We start from the raw sequence: 15,421 nt of genomic DNA, 5'->3' as shown, positions 1-15,421 counted from the left end.
TCCAATTTGGTCTCCCTCTTCTCCTCGTTCCCTCCACCTCCGACACATATATCCTCTTGGTCAATCTTTCCTCACTCATTCTCTCCATGTGCCCAAACCATTTCAAAACACCCTCTTCTGCTCTCTCAACCACGCTCTTTTTATTTCCACACATCTCTCTTACCCTTACGTTACTTACTCGATCAAACCACCTCACACCACACATTGTCCTCAAACATCTCATTTCCAGCACATCCATCCTCCTGCGCACAACTCTATCCATAGCCCACGCCTCGCAACCATACAACATTGTTGGAACCACTATTCCTTCAAACATACCCATTTTTGCTTTCCGAGATAATGTTCTCGACTTCCACACATTTTTCAAGGCTCCCAAAATTTTCGCCCCCTCCCCCACCCTATGATCCACTTCCGCTTCCATGGTTCCATCCGCTGACAGATCCACTCCCAGATATCTAAAACACTTCACTTCCTCCAGTTTTTCTCCATTCAAACTCACCTCCCAATTGACTTGACCCTCAACCCTACTGTACCTAATAACCTTGCTCTTATTCACATTTACTCTTAACTTTCTTCTTCCACACACTTTACCAAACTCCGTCACCAGCTTCTGCAGTTTCTCACATGAATCCGCCACCAGCGCTGTATCATCAGCGAACAACAACTGACTCACTTCCCAAGCTCTCTCATCCCCAACAGACTTCATACTTGCCCCTCTTTCCAAGACTCTTGCATTTACCTCCCTAACAACCCCATCCATAAACAAATTAAACAACCATGGAGACATCACACACCCCTGCCGCAAACCTACATTCACTGAGAACCAATCACTTTCCTCTCTTCCTACACGTACACATGCCTTACATCCTCGATAAAAACTTTTCACTGCTTCTAACAACTTGCCTCCCACACCATATATTCTTAATACCTTCCACAGAGCACCTCTATCAACTCTATCATATGCCTTCTCCAGATCCATAAATGCTACATACAAATCCATTTGCTTTTCTAAGTATTTCTCACATACATTCTTCAAAGCAAACACCTGATCCACACATCCTCTACCACTTCTGAAACCACACTGCTCTTCCCCATATATATATATATATATTTTTTTTTTTTTTTTTTTTTTTTTTTTTTTTATATATATATATACTTATATATATATATATATATATATATATATATATATATATATATATATATATATATATATATATATATATATATATATATACTTTTTACACTTCAATTTAAGGTTCTATGCCCTTCTGCAAAAATTATTTTGGACATGTTATTCATTAATCCAGTGTACAACGTGTGGTATGACTGATATGTGCTTTTCATATCCTGGTTACTCTACGACTTTCTTTTCCTGAGAGCATAACGCCTCCAGCTGCCCTGTGTAATGTGTCTTTACTGAGAACATCACATCTTGTATCGCTAACCTGCTGGTAGATAATTACTTGCAGTGTCTATCCATGTTTCTCTCATTGTTATGCTGTCAGGCTTTACTGATTGATCGTCTGGTGTTAGTTCTCCACATCTTACGTAAATCAGCGACTCTGGCGTTGGTGTAGTAGGTATGAACGATTGAGACATGTCTCGCTCCCCTATACTTTCCTTCCTTACGTTACCCCCTCCAGTAATATTTTCCCCCCTCACAGGAACCCCCTCCATAACCCCTCCATTAATACTAGTGACCTCCCACAGGTGGCAGGGTCACCGGGGGAGTACCACTTCGTGCAGCACGCCCTGCCTCACGCCCGCTCCAAGCGCAGCGTCCCCCACACCCGCCAGCTCAAGGCCGACCCACACGTGAGTAACCTCCTGAGTCGCACTCGCTGCAAGAGACCTGCTCCCTCACTGCTGATCTGGCCAGGGCTCTGTCCTGCTGACTAGCCTTGTACCTGTGACTTACTTGAGTATTGACCTGTCTACCTGAGTTCTGACCTATCTACCAAGGTACTGACCTACTGACTCATTGTCTACTTGAGTAGTGACCTCTCCACCTTGCTACTGACATTTCTGCTTGAGCGCCAACCTTTCTACTTTAGTCATGACCTTTCTACCCAACTACTGACCCATTGCTTATCATCTACTTAAATACTGATCTGTCTACCTCGGTACTGCCTTGTCTACCCAAGAACTAATTATCTGTCTGATTGCCGACTTTTCTACCTGAGTACTGACCTATCTACTTTAGTACTGATCTATCTGCCTAAGTATTGAACTACTGATTCATTATCTATCATAGTCCTGATTTGTGTACCCGAGTACTGACCGACTGACTTATTATCTACCTTAGTGTTGACCTGTCTACCTGAGTACCAACCTTAGTCTGAGTACAAATCTACTGACTCATTATCTACTTGAATGCTGTCTCACTCATAACCTGCATGATTACTGACCTGATAATTCATCTCCCTGACCTATTGATTCGTTACTTAGCTGAGTATTGACCTCCTCATTCATTATGTACCTGACTCGACCTACTGACTCATTGTCTACCGGAATATTGACCTGTTCATTCATCTACCTAACTATTGATTTATCTACTGGGGAATTGACTTTTCGACTCATTATCTACTTGAATACTAACCCGCTGACTCATTACATACCTGCTCTCCTACTGACTCATTATCTACCAGATTACTAACCGACTGACTTTTTATCTACTCAATTTCTGAGCTGCTGACTCATTATCTATTCAACCAATGACTCCACCAGACTGGTCTGGTCGTCTGTCCAGCCAAGTCTGGAATGTACCACATGTACACGTCTTGCAGTGGTGGCCCAACTGAGTGGTCGATTGACGTAGTATAGTTAAAAACATATCGTGAGTCTGGTTCATGGATATATCCTGTTTCTGCATACACATTAGTGAGTCTTTATGAGATTAGATGGCATGCACATGTGTTATTTCTAGATGCATATTGGAATTCGATCATGCATACACATTAGTGAGTCTTTATGAACTTAGATGGCATGCACATATGTTATTTCTAGATGCACATTGGAATTCGATCATGCATGATGCTAGAGATGGAACGTGTTGTTATTGTATCCTGTATTTTACCAGTGAAGTCAGAGGGGGAGGCAGACGGGGTTCATCAGTAAGGTGACCTCGTCAAACCAGCCACGAAAAAGTGACCCTGGACCCCTTAAGACTAGAGCGAAGACCTATATTGACCTAACGGAACGAGGGAAAAGGTATTATCTACAGTGATGAATGGGTATATGGTAGGTGGAGAACCTGGACGCAAGTGTTAGGATTATAGTCCTCCCAACGGAAGAGACTAAGGAGTGTGAGGTCAGTCGCCCACGGCATATAGGAATGATGAGACACTTTGACTGTAGGAAAGACAGAGAAAAAACTGAAGAGAAAAGATATAAATGAGAATATCTCTGACCGTCTATCAGGGTGACGTAGAATATGAGGCTATCAGCTCCGTGATATCTTTATGATGTTTAGCACACGATGGCCTGACCTGCGCCAGGCCCGCTACTTGTTGTCATTTCCATAAAAGTTGTTCCCTCGGCTGATAATTACTTACGGGGAGGAGTAGGAGGAGGAGGAAGCCACCCAGACGTCTCCTCCAGCTGAAGGTTGGTCGCGTTGCTGACGATACCTCGCGAACTGCGAGAGATAAGCTAACGTCTGAAGACATATTTGGGAAAGTTTGGGTGAATTATGATGATTCTTTTTTTTTTCGGTAGCGCAAGTCTTTTGAGAGCTTTCCTTGAAGACATTTTCACTCTATTTACAGAGAAAGTCACTCGTGTGTTGCTGGGGTGGAAAGAGAGAGATATTAAGTTTTGACTAACTGACTCAAGTTGAGAGATTAGTCAAGAACTGAGTAATAGTTTTTACCAATAGATCACAAACATAAGAGACCTGGAACAGGACAAGTTACCTTCAGACTCTATGTAAGAATATTGACTGGTCACCCAAACTCTAGTGTTTCATACAGAGGAGGGTGGAGAGGAGGCTGGCTCCCCGCATGGTTCAGCCCCACCTTGAGTCGTGCAAGCGGTGTTCGCACACATTTGGCTGCTTGTGGACAGCTGTGTAGAAACACCTGTCGCTTCGTATGTCCGTCTGTATGGGGAGGGTCAACCTCACGGCAGATGCTGGTAAAGGAGGAGTCAACCTCACGGCAGATGCTGGTAGAGGAGGAGTCAACCTCACGGCAAGTGTGGTAGGGCAGTTAGCCTCACCGCAGGTGTGTGTGTTCATTCTCTTGACAGGTGCCGGGGGAGTCAGATTCACGGCAGGTGTGGTAGGGGTTCAGCATCACGGCAGGTGTGGTGGTGAGGCAAGGAGCCGGTAGGAGAGGATGGTAGTGAGCTTAGGAGAGGAGGCAGCTTGTCTTAATGAGGCAGGTAACATAATCCGACCCGCTGGCCATTGTAAGGCACCAGTGGGGGTCCTGAGCCGTACTGTCACACACACACACACACACACACACACTGCCAGCCGAGTAGGAGCGTCAGCCCGGAGGGAGTGTCATCTCTGAGACAGTGTCAGTCAGACCCACCTGTGCGTCAGCGAGGCCCAGCCCACACCAGCCCCGCTCGTGAGCGGACTGGTAATGGCTTGCGTTATAGCTTTAAAGCTGACTCCCGATACTGGCCCACGGCGGTGGGGGAAATGCTAGTAGTAGGGGATGGTCTAGTGGTAGGGATGACCATTTGATGGGCAGTGGCTTAGCGGTGGTGCGCAGTGGCTGGGTGGTACTGGGCAGTGGCTAGGTGGTAGTGGGAAGTGGCTGGATGGGAGTGGGCTGTGGCTGGGTGGTGTTGGGCATGGTGGTGGGTGGGCAGTAGCCAGGTGATAGTGGGTAGTGGCTGGGTGGTGTTGGGCAGTAGCCGGGTGGTGGGTGGGCAGTAGCCAGGTGATAGTGGGCAGTGGCTGGGTGGTGGTGAGCAGTGGGCTAGACGTGAGGGACAGTAGCCGAGCGGTGGTGGGCCGTTTTGGAAGGCTACTATTCAAGAGTTCGAGAGACAGAAGTGGTAGTGAGGGAACAGTACTTACGTGGGAGGGAGGAGGTAACGGGTGATCCGAGGGTTCATAACGAGGTTACCTACAGTAGGACAGTAACAGTACCTGAAGATCTTGGGCTAGAGACACGATAGTAAAGCAGAACCTAGAAGCCAGTGGCCGGTGAACGATGAGGGAAGTTTCTGTATGGTGAGGCAGTGGCGGGAGTTGGCTGATCCCAGAGTAATCCCTCATGGCAGTTGGATAACCTTTACAGAACATACCCATTCTTTTTTAATGATTATTTCTGTTACGTCAACAATAGAATTATTTCCTTCGGGTGAATGCTGAGGGCTAAATATTTGCCTTTTTTCCCCTTTTCTATTTTGTTTTTTTTCCAAAAAATATCGAGTGGCCGCCATCCAGCCCTGCCCTCACTACCCCGGCTGGGCTGTGTACACCACCATACAGCAGATGTCCGCGCCACATACATACTGCCTCATCGCTCAAGAGGCAGACCTGAACTAACCTTCAATAGTTCACTTTCTTCAAAAAACTAACGAATGCAATAATGTTTCCTGACCTCTAACTTAAGTATATCTGACCCCATTTCATCACCACACATGAATCATTATTGCTATATATATATTTATCTAAATCTCTTCATCTCAAACTGAAATGTTTATTGTGCGTCACTTATCAAATCACCAAGAATATTCCTTCGTCTTGGAGAAAGGCAATAAGGTAGACACCACAATCTTGCAGAGCACCGAGGCGACAGTTACTGTAATCTCCCCACCAGAATTGGGAACCGAAAATTCAAGTTTGTTCGCAACTAATGGAAACTGAGGCTCAGCAACTACTTTCCCTGGATAGGACTGGGAGGACGGTGATCCCTGGAGCCGGCCGCTCCAGCCGCTAACCATCCACACCAAGCTTAGCGGAATCTCTGGAACCGCCTTGAGAAGACGGTCGACGGAAGGGTCTAGTGTGTGTAGATTCTGATGTGTGGGGGCTGGTGTACGGAAGGTCTGCTGTGTGTGTATGATCTTTTTGTGTGTTTGGTCTGTTGTGTGGAAGGTTTGCTGTGTGTGTAGGGTGTATTGTATGGTCGTGTGTGTGTGTGTGTGTGTGTGTGTGTGTGTTTGTGTGTGTGTGTGGAGGAGAAGACTGGGCTGGAGTAGTGTAAGGATAGGTCTGATATAGTGTCATGTATTTTTTTTTTTCTTTGTGTGTGTGTGTGTGTGTGTGTGCGCGCGCGCGCGCGCGCTCGACCCTGGGCGGCCTGTGAAGGCGTTACAGTCATAAACAGTTACACCAAGGTAGGAAAGGCCGATGTTTGGAGGGTCTGTTGTGTGATTCGATGGGTGGATGGTCTCATACATGGTCTTGTATCTGCAGAGTTTGATAAGTGGTCTGAGGTATGGTCTTTTGTATTGCGATTTCAATGTGTGATCAGGTATGTGTAGAGATCTACTTCATGGAGGTCTTCACATGTTGCCAGATGTGTTGGGGTCTGTTTGTGGAGGGCAATCACCCATCAGTCCGACACTCCCTCCACCCAAACTGCCCTCTACCCATCACCCCTCTACCCATCTTCACTTCCCCAGGCAGTAAGGTAGTCAACATTGACCTGTGTCTCTGTCATGGTAAGATAGATAGATTGTGGCAGTGTCTCAGGCATGACAGAGCTTCACACGATGCTCACTTAACGACACTTTTGCGTATGCGCTCACTTAACGACACTTTTGCGTATATGCTCACTTAACGACACTTTTGCGTATGCGCTCACTTAACGACACTCTTAGGCAAGTTGGTTACTCCCCTGCCTTAAAAGCGTATATCCTTCACTTTCCTCCTGCCTGTCTTCATCTTCTTCATGGAGACACCCAAGCTGGGAAAATAAAAGGAAGGAAAAGAAAATGGAAATTTTAATCGGAAGGTAAACAGGGCAGAGCGACCAAGGATTATTTCCCAGTCTTGGTGACGACGCAGCTGGGGAACTGAGGTGTTTGTGTGACCCTCGTATAACGTAAATGTGACCCACCTACAGTGTATAACCCACGTGCAATGTAAGCGTAACCCACGTGTAGTATGAATGTGACCCACGTACAGTGTGTTAGCGTGACTAGTACTCAGTGCTAGTGTGACCCATGTACAGTAGGTTAGTGTGAGAGTCTATATCGAGTTTCAGATATGGTCCATACACTTGCGTTAGTGTGATCCCTGCATCTTGGTACCACGGCTCACGTACCATATTTGTATCATAATTGTTCCATTGTTAGTGTGACCCTCATGCTGTATTCACATCACGCTGTCCATTGTGTTAGTGTGACGCGCGTGCTTTATTTACAACACACTTCCCACTGTTGGAATGACCCACCTGTTGTATCTGGAGTGGCCCTTACAGTGAACTTCAGGAACCGCATTCAGGAACATGAAACACGACGTAAACCAGGTACCTCAGTGCCTGATGTAGCTGGTAGTGGCACAGCTGGTGCTAATAATGTTGGTGATGGTGCAGCTGGTGCTAATACTGTTGGTGATGGTACAGCTGGTACTGATACAGCTGGTGATGGTACAGCTGGTGTTGATACAGCTGGTGATGGTACAGCTGGTGCTGATACAGTTGGTGATGGTACAGCTGGTGCTGATACAGTTGGTGATGGTACAGCTGGTGCTGATGTAGCTGGTGATGATACAGTTGGTGATGGTACAGCTGGTGCTGATGTAGCTGGTGCTGATACAGTTGGTGATGGTACAGCTGGTGCTGATGTAGCTGGTGATGATACAGTTGGTATTGATACAGCCGATGATGGTACAGCTGCTGCTGATACAGTTGGTGATGGTACAGCTGGTGCTGATGTAGCTGGTGATGATACAGTTGGTATTGATACAGCCGATGATGGTACAGCTGCTGCTGATACAGTTGGTGATGGTACAGCTGGTTATGATCCAGTTGATACTGATACAGTTGGTGATGGTACAGCTGGTGCTGATATAGCTGGTGATGGTACAATTGACATTGATACAACTGATGATGGTACAGCTGGTGCTGATACAGTTGGTGATGGTACAGCTGGTGATAGTCCAACTGTTACTGATACAGCTGATGATGGTACAGCTGGTGCTGATACAGTTGGTAATGGTACAGCTGGTACTGATACACTTGGTAATAATACAATTGACATTAACACATCGTGATACTACAGCTGGTAATGATACAACTGGTGATGTAATTAGCTCCACTTGGGTGAGGAGGGAACTCGTCCCTCTAACCATTTAAACACTACCATACGTTCCTTGACGATACAACTCTTGGATATGATAATGGCGTGGCCCTTTGGCCTACCCAAGGGTTATATCAGGGGTGTGGCTATCATACCCCCAAGGGATTGTACCGTTGTGCTCAAGGGTTCGCACCGTCGTGCTCAAGAAGTTAATAAACCTCAAGTCGAGCAGCGTTTTATGAGGGTGTGCAGGAGAGCTGCCGGGGGGTCGTAATATCAAGCCTCTCCAAGCGGCTTCCTGGGTATGTCCAGCGGCTGGAGGGGTGGCAGTCCAGCCACCTCGACTAGGAGAGATTTGGGCGACTCTTTGAGGTACTGTGGTGCCAGCGCGCACAACTCGGTACCACCATGCACGGCACCATGGATGAACCAGGAAACCTCAGTGTGAAGGTTCCCGCTGCCCTCCGCACCCCGCCACCGCCAGCCCTGCACAGCAACGCCCAGGACCCCCACAATGTGTGTGAGTGCCGGCTGCCACCGGCCCTCCACACCCCAGTAAAGCAGGGGGAGTCCCGGGAACTAAATCATCAAGTTTGGTCCTCACATTCATCCTCCTGGCAGAAAAAGACACGGGAAATGAGAACGCAAATTAATCCCGGCTTTGGAGACGTTCATCCTGTGACTTATATCAAATGCCCCCGGTGGGTTCCCCGAGCCACGGCTGGCAGGTAGGTGATGGAGGGGATCGTCCTGGGATTAAAAACTCTTGTGTCGCACAGATCCCACTGGGTGGATGGCATATATAACGTGGAGGCATTACACCGGCCGGCTGCTTCTGCTCACTGAGTCAACAGCCTTTGTAAAGACCTCTTACCTCTTGCAGGGGCGCCACTGACGCTATGCTCGCAGGTAGTGGCAGGTGCAGGTGGGTCGTGGTGCGTGTAAACGTGTCGTGGTGGGTGTAGAATTGTCATGGTAGGTGTAGACGGGTTGTAATAGGTGTATAGGGCGTAATTAGGACATGGTGATTGCAGGTAGACTGTAGTCGGTTCACCGTAGGTGTAAATGAGTCTTGGAGAGTACGATACAGTCAGTGTGGTTATAGGTGGGTTGTGGAGACGGTACGTTCGTAAAGGAAGTAGACGCGTCGTAATCTGTGCAGAGAGTTTGTAAGGGTTGTTAGTGAGCCATGTAGGTTGTGATGGATGTACACAGTTGCGGTAAGAGTAGTTCGGTCGCAGAAGTTGTAGGCAAGTCATGATTGGTGTAGAAGTAGCATATGGAGGATGCAGTACATAGACGGGTCATTGTAAGTGTAGATAGGTCATGGGGGTTGTAGATGGGTCTTGGCGGGTGGGGACGGTTTAAGAAGGGTGTGAGCTGGTCGTGGAGGGTGTGGACAGTTAATGAGGGCTTATGAAGGTGTTGACGGGTGGTGGTAGGTGTAGACAGTTTATGGAAGGTTATGAGGGGTGTGGACAGTTCATGGTGGGTGTCAAGGGGTCGTGGTGGGTGTGAACAATTAATGGGGGGTGTCAAGGGGTCGTGATGGATGTGAACAGTTCATGGAGAGTACAACGCGCTTTTATCATTTCAGTGTTTAGTGAACACCTGATGTGATACAAGTGACCGTGTTCCTGCCTCACAGAGTCGTGGATAGATAGATCAAGACCTTCTTAGGGAGATAAAGACATTTGGCTTTAGAAACAATTCTGTAATAGACGCTTTGTTTGAGAGGAAAGTTGATACTCTCGCTTTTACACAGTGGACCCAACGAGAGTTCGTGGTGATGCCTTAAAACTCTTTGCCTGATTAAATCACCTTTGTATGATCTCTCTCTCTCTCTCTCTCTCTCTCTCTCTCTCTCTCTCTCTCTCTCTCTCTCTCTCTCTCTCTCTCTCTCTCTCTCGTGTGCGAGAGATAAAGGTCATGTATTAGTATAAGAGAGATCGTCGTGTGTCTGCCTGTCGCAGCCTTTACCGTGGGGTCGGCCTGCTGTGAGTCGAGGTGGTAATGGGGAGAATATTTTATATGCCGTGGATATTGTTGGTTCAGGAGGCCCCAGGCGAGGTAAACAATTAGCGTAATGAACCTATAGGGAAGCAGATGACTCAACCTCTTGAGCACGACCCCTGAGTACGACGGTGCGACCCATGAGTACGACGGTACGACCCCCTGAGAATGACGGTGCGAACCCTGAGTACGACGGTGCGAACCCTGAGTACGACGGTGCGACCGCTGAGTACGACAGTGCGACCCCTGAATACGACGGTGCGTTCCCTGAGTACGACGGTGCGACCACTGAGTACGACGGTGCGACCCCTGAGTACGACGGTGCGACCCCTGAGTGCGAAAGTGCGACTCTTGGGTGTGACGGGACCTCTTTCCTGACACACAGTGTACAGGTGCATATAGAGCGTGGTGTTATGGTGTGTTCAGATGAGATTGTCAAGTGATGCTGCTGTACTGGGCTCTGATCCAAGTGGGGACTGTGGCTGCTGTACTAGGCTGTGACCCAAGTGGGGACTGAGGCTGCCGTACCAAGCTGGGACTCCAGTAGGGAGTGAGGCTGCTGTGCCAGGGTGGGGCTTAGGTGGGGAGTGAGGCTGCTGTGTCAGGTTGGGGCTCAGGTGGGGAGTGAAGGTGCTGTGTCGGGCTGGGGCTCAGGTGGGGAGTGAGGCTGCTGTGTCGGGCTGGGACTCAGGTTTGGAGTGAGGCTGCTGTGTCGGGCTGGGACTCAGGTGGGGAGTGAGGCTGCTGTGTCAGACTGGGGCTCAGGTGGGGAGTGAGGCTGCTGTGTCAGGTTGGGGTTCAGGTGGGGAGTGAGGCTGCTGTGTCAGACTGGGGCTCAGGTGGGGAGTGAGGCTGCTGTGTCAGACTGGCGCTCAGGTGGGGAGTGAGGCTGCTGTGTCAGACTGGCGCTCAGGTGGGGAGTGAGGCTGCTGTACCGAGAGGCTTTGTCGTTGAAGGAATTTCCAGTGGTGAGACGTCTGAAGTGTTTAGGGGATTTGCCAGGTAGAGCTGGTGGAGAGGACGAGCGGCTTAGTGCCTTGACCAGGAGGGAGGGAGACGTAGAGGCTGCCTGGCACGGAGGGAGAGAGAGAGAGGGAGGCAAAGAGAAGGTGAAAGGAGAGAGAGAGAGAGAGAGAGAGAGAGAGAGAGAGAGAGAGAGAGAGAGAGAGAGAGAGGTCATGCATGGAAAAAGGAGAGAGTGGGAATATGACAGACAGGGTGGATGGAGGAGGGAGAGAAACCACCTACCATGGAAACAGAGAGGGAGAGAGGGAAGGTAGGATAGAGGGAGACCCTTTAGATGCCGTGAATGGAGTGACGCTTAAGGATCAGGGTCGAAGGTCACGCCATTATATCCAAGGATCGTACCGTCGTGATCATGGTATTGAGACAGCAATCATTGGCGGTGAAGCAATGGGTAACAGTGATTCGTATTGTGATACTTGGTGCGATGACGCTTTCGGGAGGGTAATGGTGCAAGGCACCGAATGGCGCCCTTGGTGTCTGATAGATCCTTGGGGCTGAGTTGCTCTCATGTACAGCACACGCTCGTTTGCTGCAGCCTGTGTAGCATAATTAGTCTAACATTACCATCATCACACTCGGGTAGTGAGGCTTGATCCTTCAAGCTTAACGAGAAAATATCTGTACAATTAGAGCATCGTCAGGATGTGATGAGGCCTTCGAACAGCCGTCCAGAGGGTAACACAATGAATGATGGGTAGACCAACGAGCAATATATGGAGAGCCTGGCCTCCTGCTCTGACAGAAGAGTACAATGCCAGGTAGTATCTCGTATGTGTTGACTTTCTTTTCCCCTGGACAATCAGGCTGCGTGATATGAGGTAGTGGCTAGTTAGTGCGGAATCCTACGAATATATTGGTGGTTACGGTTTTGTGTTGATCGAGAGCTGCGGTATATCATGACACGTCACGGAAAATGCCTTTGAAAAGTCCGAAGACGTAGCGCTTCCTATCGACCCCGGGGTAGCGTTTGTCCGCCCGTGTTCTGACATCAGTAATGAGGTGCTTGAGACTCGAGGCAGGTTGATAGGCAGTCATGCCATCGGGATAAGAGACTGATTCTTTTCTTTTTTTTTACGTGAACTGGCGATGTCAATTATGTACGCAGGAAAACGATGGCCCTTGCATAGGTCCCTGCGGTACTTCATAGTCAGACTGTTTGGCACTTAAATAAGCTTTACTGATTGGCGATCCGCCGACACCAAAGTAGTGAGTTTATGAGGGAGAATGAAATGGTTAATGGCGATTTTTAGAGGTCCAGGAATGAAGCAAGAATGAAGGTCAGGTTATGCAGTGTAATATACATGTAGTCAGTGAAGTTTTTTTTTCAATAAACTTAGTCCTTTTAAAACCCATTTTAGCATTCTGCAAAGAAGCCATTGGCTGTGAACCATTACGAGAGGTGGCATCAACCTATAATCTCCTTCACGGGACCAGGTGGAGCACGGGGCCAGGTGGGGCACGAGAACAAGGGAGCACGGAGCCAGATGGTGCACAGAACTAGGTGGAGCACAGCCTGCATGAGGCCAGGTGGTGCGCTAGGCCGGCTTGTGTAGGAGGCTAGTACACTTTGCCAACTGGTACATAAAGCTGGCTGCTGCAAAAGGCCAGCTGGTGGAAAGGGCCGAAATGTAAGCAAGAATACACAGGGAATTCAACCTGGGCGATGTAAATCCGGGAGTGGCCACCAGAGCGCGGGATGGCGTTATAGTCTTGAGGCGGGAATTGCACATCTGTTGATGCAAGATACAGGCTTCTGTTGGTACGGAACGTCGCCTTTAAACCCGGGAGTACGCGTCGTCTTTAAAACCCCCTGGAATACATGGGGCCTAGTTGGAACCTGACCTCCCACGAAAACAGAGGGGAAAAAAGAAGATGAAGAAGTGCGTTAAGCGTGATGAATGGCGTGTGGCAGCCAGCCTGGAATACCGCTAACCTTGAATGTTTCGGCCGAGCCCTTAACGACGCGCGGGAATTACTTCCACGGATTTTTAAATAGAGGTTCTGTACGTTACTGCCCGCCTGGCATTCCTGGCGAGTGTGTGGGCTGGTGAAGGCGAGTGTGTGGATTGGTGAGGTTGAAGGTGAATGTGTACGCTGATGAGGCTGGTGAGGGTGAGCGGGTGGGTTGGTAAGGCTGTTGAAGGTGAGTGCTTGGGTTGATGAGGTTAGTGAAGGTAGGAGTGTGGGTTGACGAGGTTGGCGATGGTGACTGCGTGGGTTGGTGAGGCTGTTGAAGGTGACTGTGTGAGTTGGCAAGCCTGCTGAAGGTGTGTAGAATGATTAGACTGATGAAGGTGAGTGTGGATTGGTGAGGCTGGTGAAGGTGATTGTATGGGTAGATGAGGCTAGTGAAGATGTGCTTGTGAAGGTGATTTTGTGGATAGGTAAGGCTGGTGACAGTAATTGTGTGGGTTAGTGAAGCTAATGAAGGTGAGTATGTAAGTTGGTGAGGCTTTTGGAGGTGAGTTGATAAGGCTGGTGTAGGAATGCGTATGATTTGGTGAGGTTGGTGAAGGTTGCTGTTTTGATTGGTAATGTTGATGAAAGTGATTGTTTGGGTTTATCTGGATGATGAAGGTAATTGTGTAGGTTGATGATAATGGTGAAGGTGAGTGTGTAGGTTGGTGAGGATCAAGGTGAGTGTGTGAGTTGGTGAGGCTGATGAAGGTGAGGGATAAGAGTAGTGAAAGTGAGAGTTGGTGAGACTGGTGAAAGTGGGTTTGTGGGTTAGCAAGGCTGGTGAGTATGAGGGTCGATGAGTGTGGTGAGGGTGGGTGAGCGGGTTGCATGAAGCAGGCCTCACGTGACCAATTAAGTTGGCCCAGACTGCAGCAGACGGTCGCTGTGTTTAATGTTCTTTCATAACGTGCAAGATTGAGTTCATCTGTCACGTTCTCTGAGCCTAACTCTCATCCCCTTCGACCCTAATGTGAATTCCCAGTGTCGCTGTGCCTTTCACTGACAAAGAAATATATGGTGTGTGTGTGTGCCCATGGCTTGAGAAACTCGTTTACCAAAGCTTATTAGCCTAATTATATTCCTGAGAGGAGAAAAACAAAACTTCTTTCATCGCATAATAAGGTCTTTGTGTGCCGGAAATGTCGAAAACAGGATGAGGATGTTCACAACAGCGAATTGGATTTTGTAAGCGATAAAATGTGCATCGGGAGTTGCCAAGTTGCGCTTTTTAGTAGATGGAGGGATTGCAAGAGTGTCTGTTTAAATGATGAAGAACTGGCATTTTGTGCATTTAACTGATGTACCTTTGGCGGGATATCTTTTCATGGGATGTAGAGTTACTGGGCTGTCAGTTTATTGGGTTTTCAGTTGCCAAGTTGTCTGCTTAGCGAAGGAAAATTCGCCGTTAATTCTGTTTATTGTTGCCATTTTTTCGTTTTGTGGATATGGAGTTGCCAGGTTGTCGTTTATTGGGTTTACAGTAGTGCCATATTATCGTCTACTGGGTGTAGAGTTGTCAGGTTATCGTCTACTGGGTGTAGAGTTGTCAGGTTATCGTCTGCTGGGTGTAGAGTTGTCAGGTTATCGTCTACTGGGTGTAGAGTTGTCAGGTTAACGTCTGCTGGGTGTAGAGTTGTCAGGTTATCGTCTACTGGGTGTAGAGTTGTCAGGTTATCGTCTGCTGGGTGTAGAGTTGTCAAGTTATCGTCTACTGGGTGTAGAGTTGTCAGATTATCGTCTGCTGGGTGTAGAGTTGTCAGGTTATCGTCTGCTGGGTCTACGTAAAGTTGTCAGGTTATCGTCTACTGGGTGTAGAGTTGTCAGGTTATCGTCTGTTGGGTGTAGAGTTGTCAGGTTATCTCTGCTGGGTGTAAAGTTGTCAGGTTATCGTCTGCTGGGTCTACATAGAGTTGTCAGGTTATCGAGTCAGGTTATCGTCTACTGGTGTAGAGTTGTCAGTTATCGTCTGCTGGGTCTACATAGAGTTGTCAGGTTATCGTCTACTGGTGTAGAGTTGTCAGGTTATCGTCTGCTGGGTCTACATAGAGTTGTCAGGTTATCGTCTGCTGGGTCTACATAGAGTTGTCAGGTTATCGTCTGCTGGGTCTACATAGAGTTGTCAGGTTATCGTCTACTGGTGTAGAGTTGTCAGTTATCGTCTGCTGGGTCTACATAGAGTTGTCAGGTTATCGTCTGCTGGGTCTACATA

The 15,421-nt window shown here is 48.2% G+C and overlaps 1 protein-coding gene across 1 annotated transcript in view; it reads left to right on the top strand.

Annotated features, from left to right (window-relative positions):
- The window catches only part of amon (prohormone processing protease amontillado), a 351,024-nt gene that overhangs the window by 221,226 nt on the left and 114,377 nt on the right, over positions 1-15,421 (top strand). The window contains exon 2 of the mRNA XM_071683796.1: positions 1,714-1,818. Coding sequence (XP_071539897.1) covers positions 1,714-1,818 — 105 coding nt within the window. The remainder of the gene's footprint in view (positions 1-1,713; positions 1,819-15,421) is intronic.

The sequence above is a fragment of the Panulirus ornatus genome, chromosome 37, assembly GCF_036320965.1.
Source record: "Panulirus ornatus isolate Po-2019 chromosome 37, ASM3632096v1, whole genome shotgun sequence".
Taxonomy (NCBI): domain Eukaryota; kingdom Metazoa; phylum Arthropoda; class Malacostraca; order Decapoda; family Palinuridae; genus Panulirus; species Panulirus ornatus.
The sequence above is the reverse complement of the archived record's forward strand: the minus strand, read 5'-3'. Positions and strand labels throughout refer to the sequence as shown.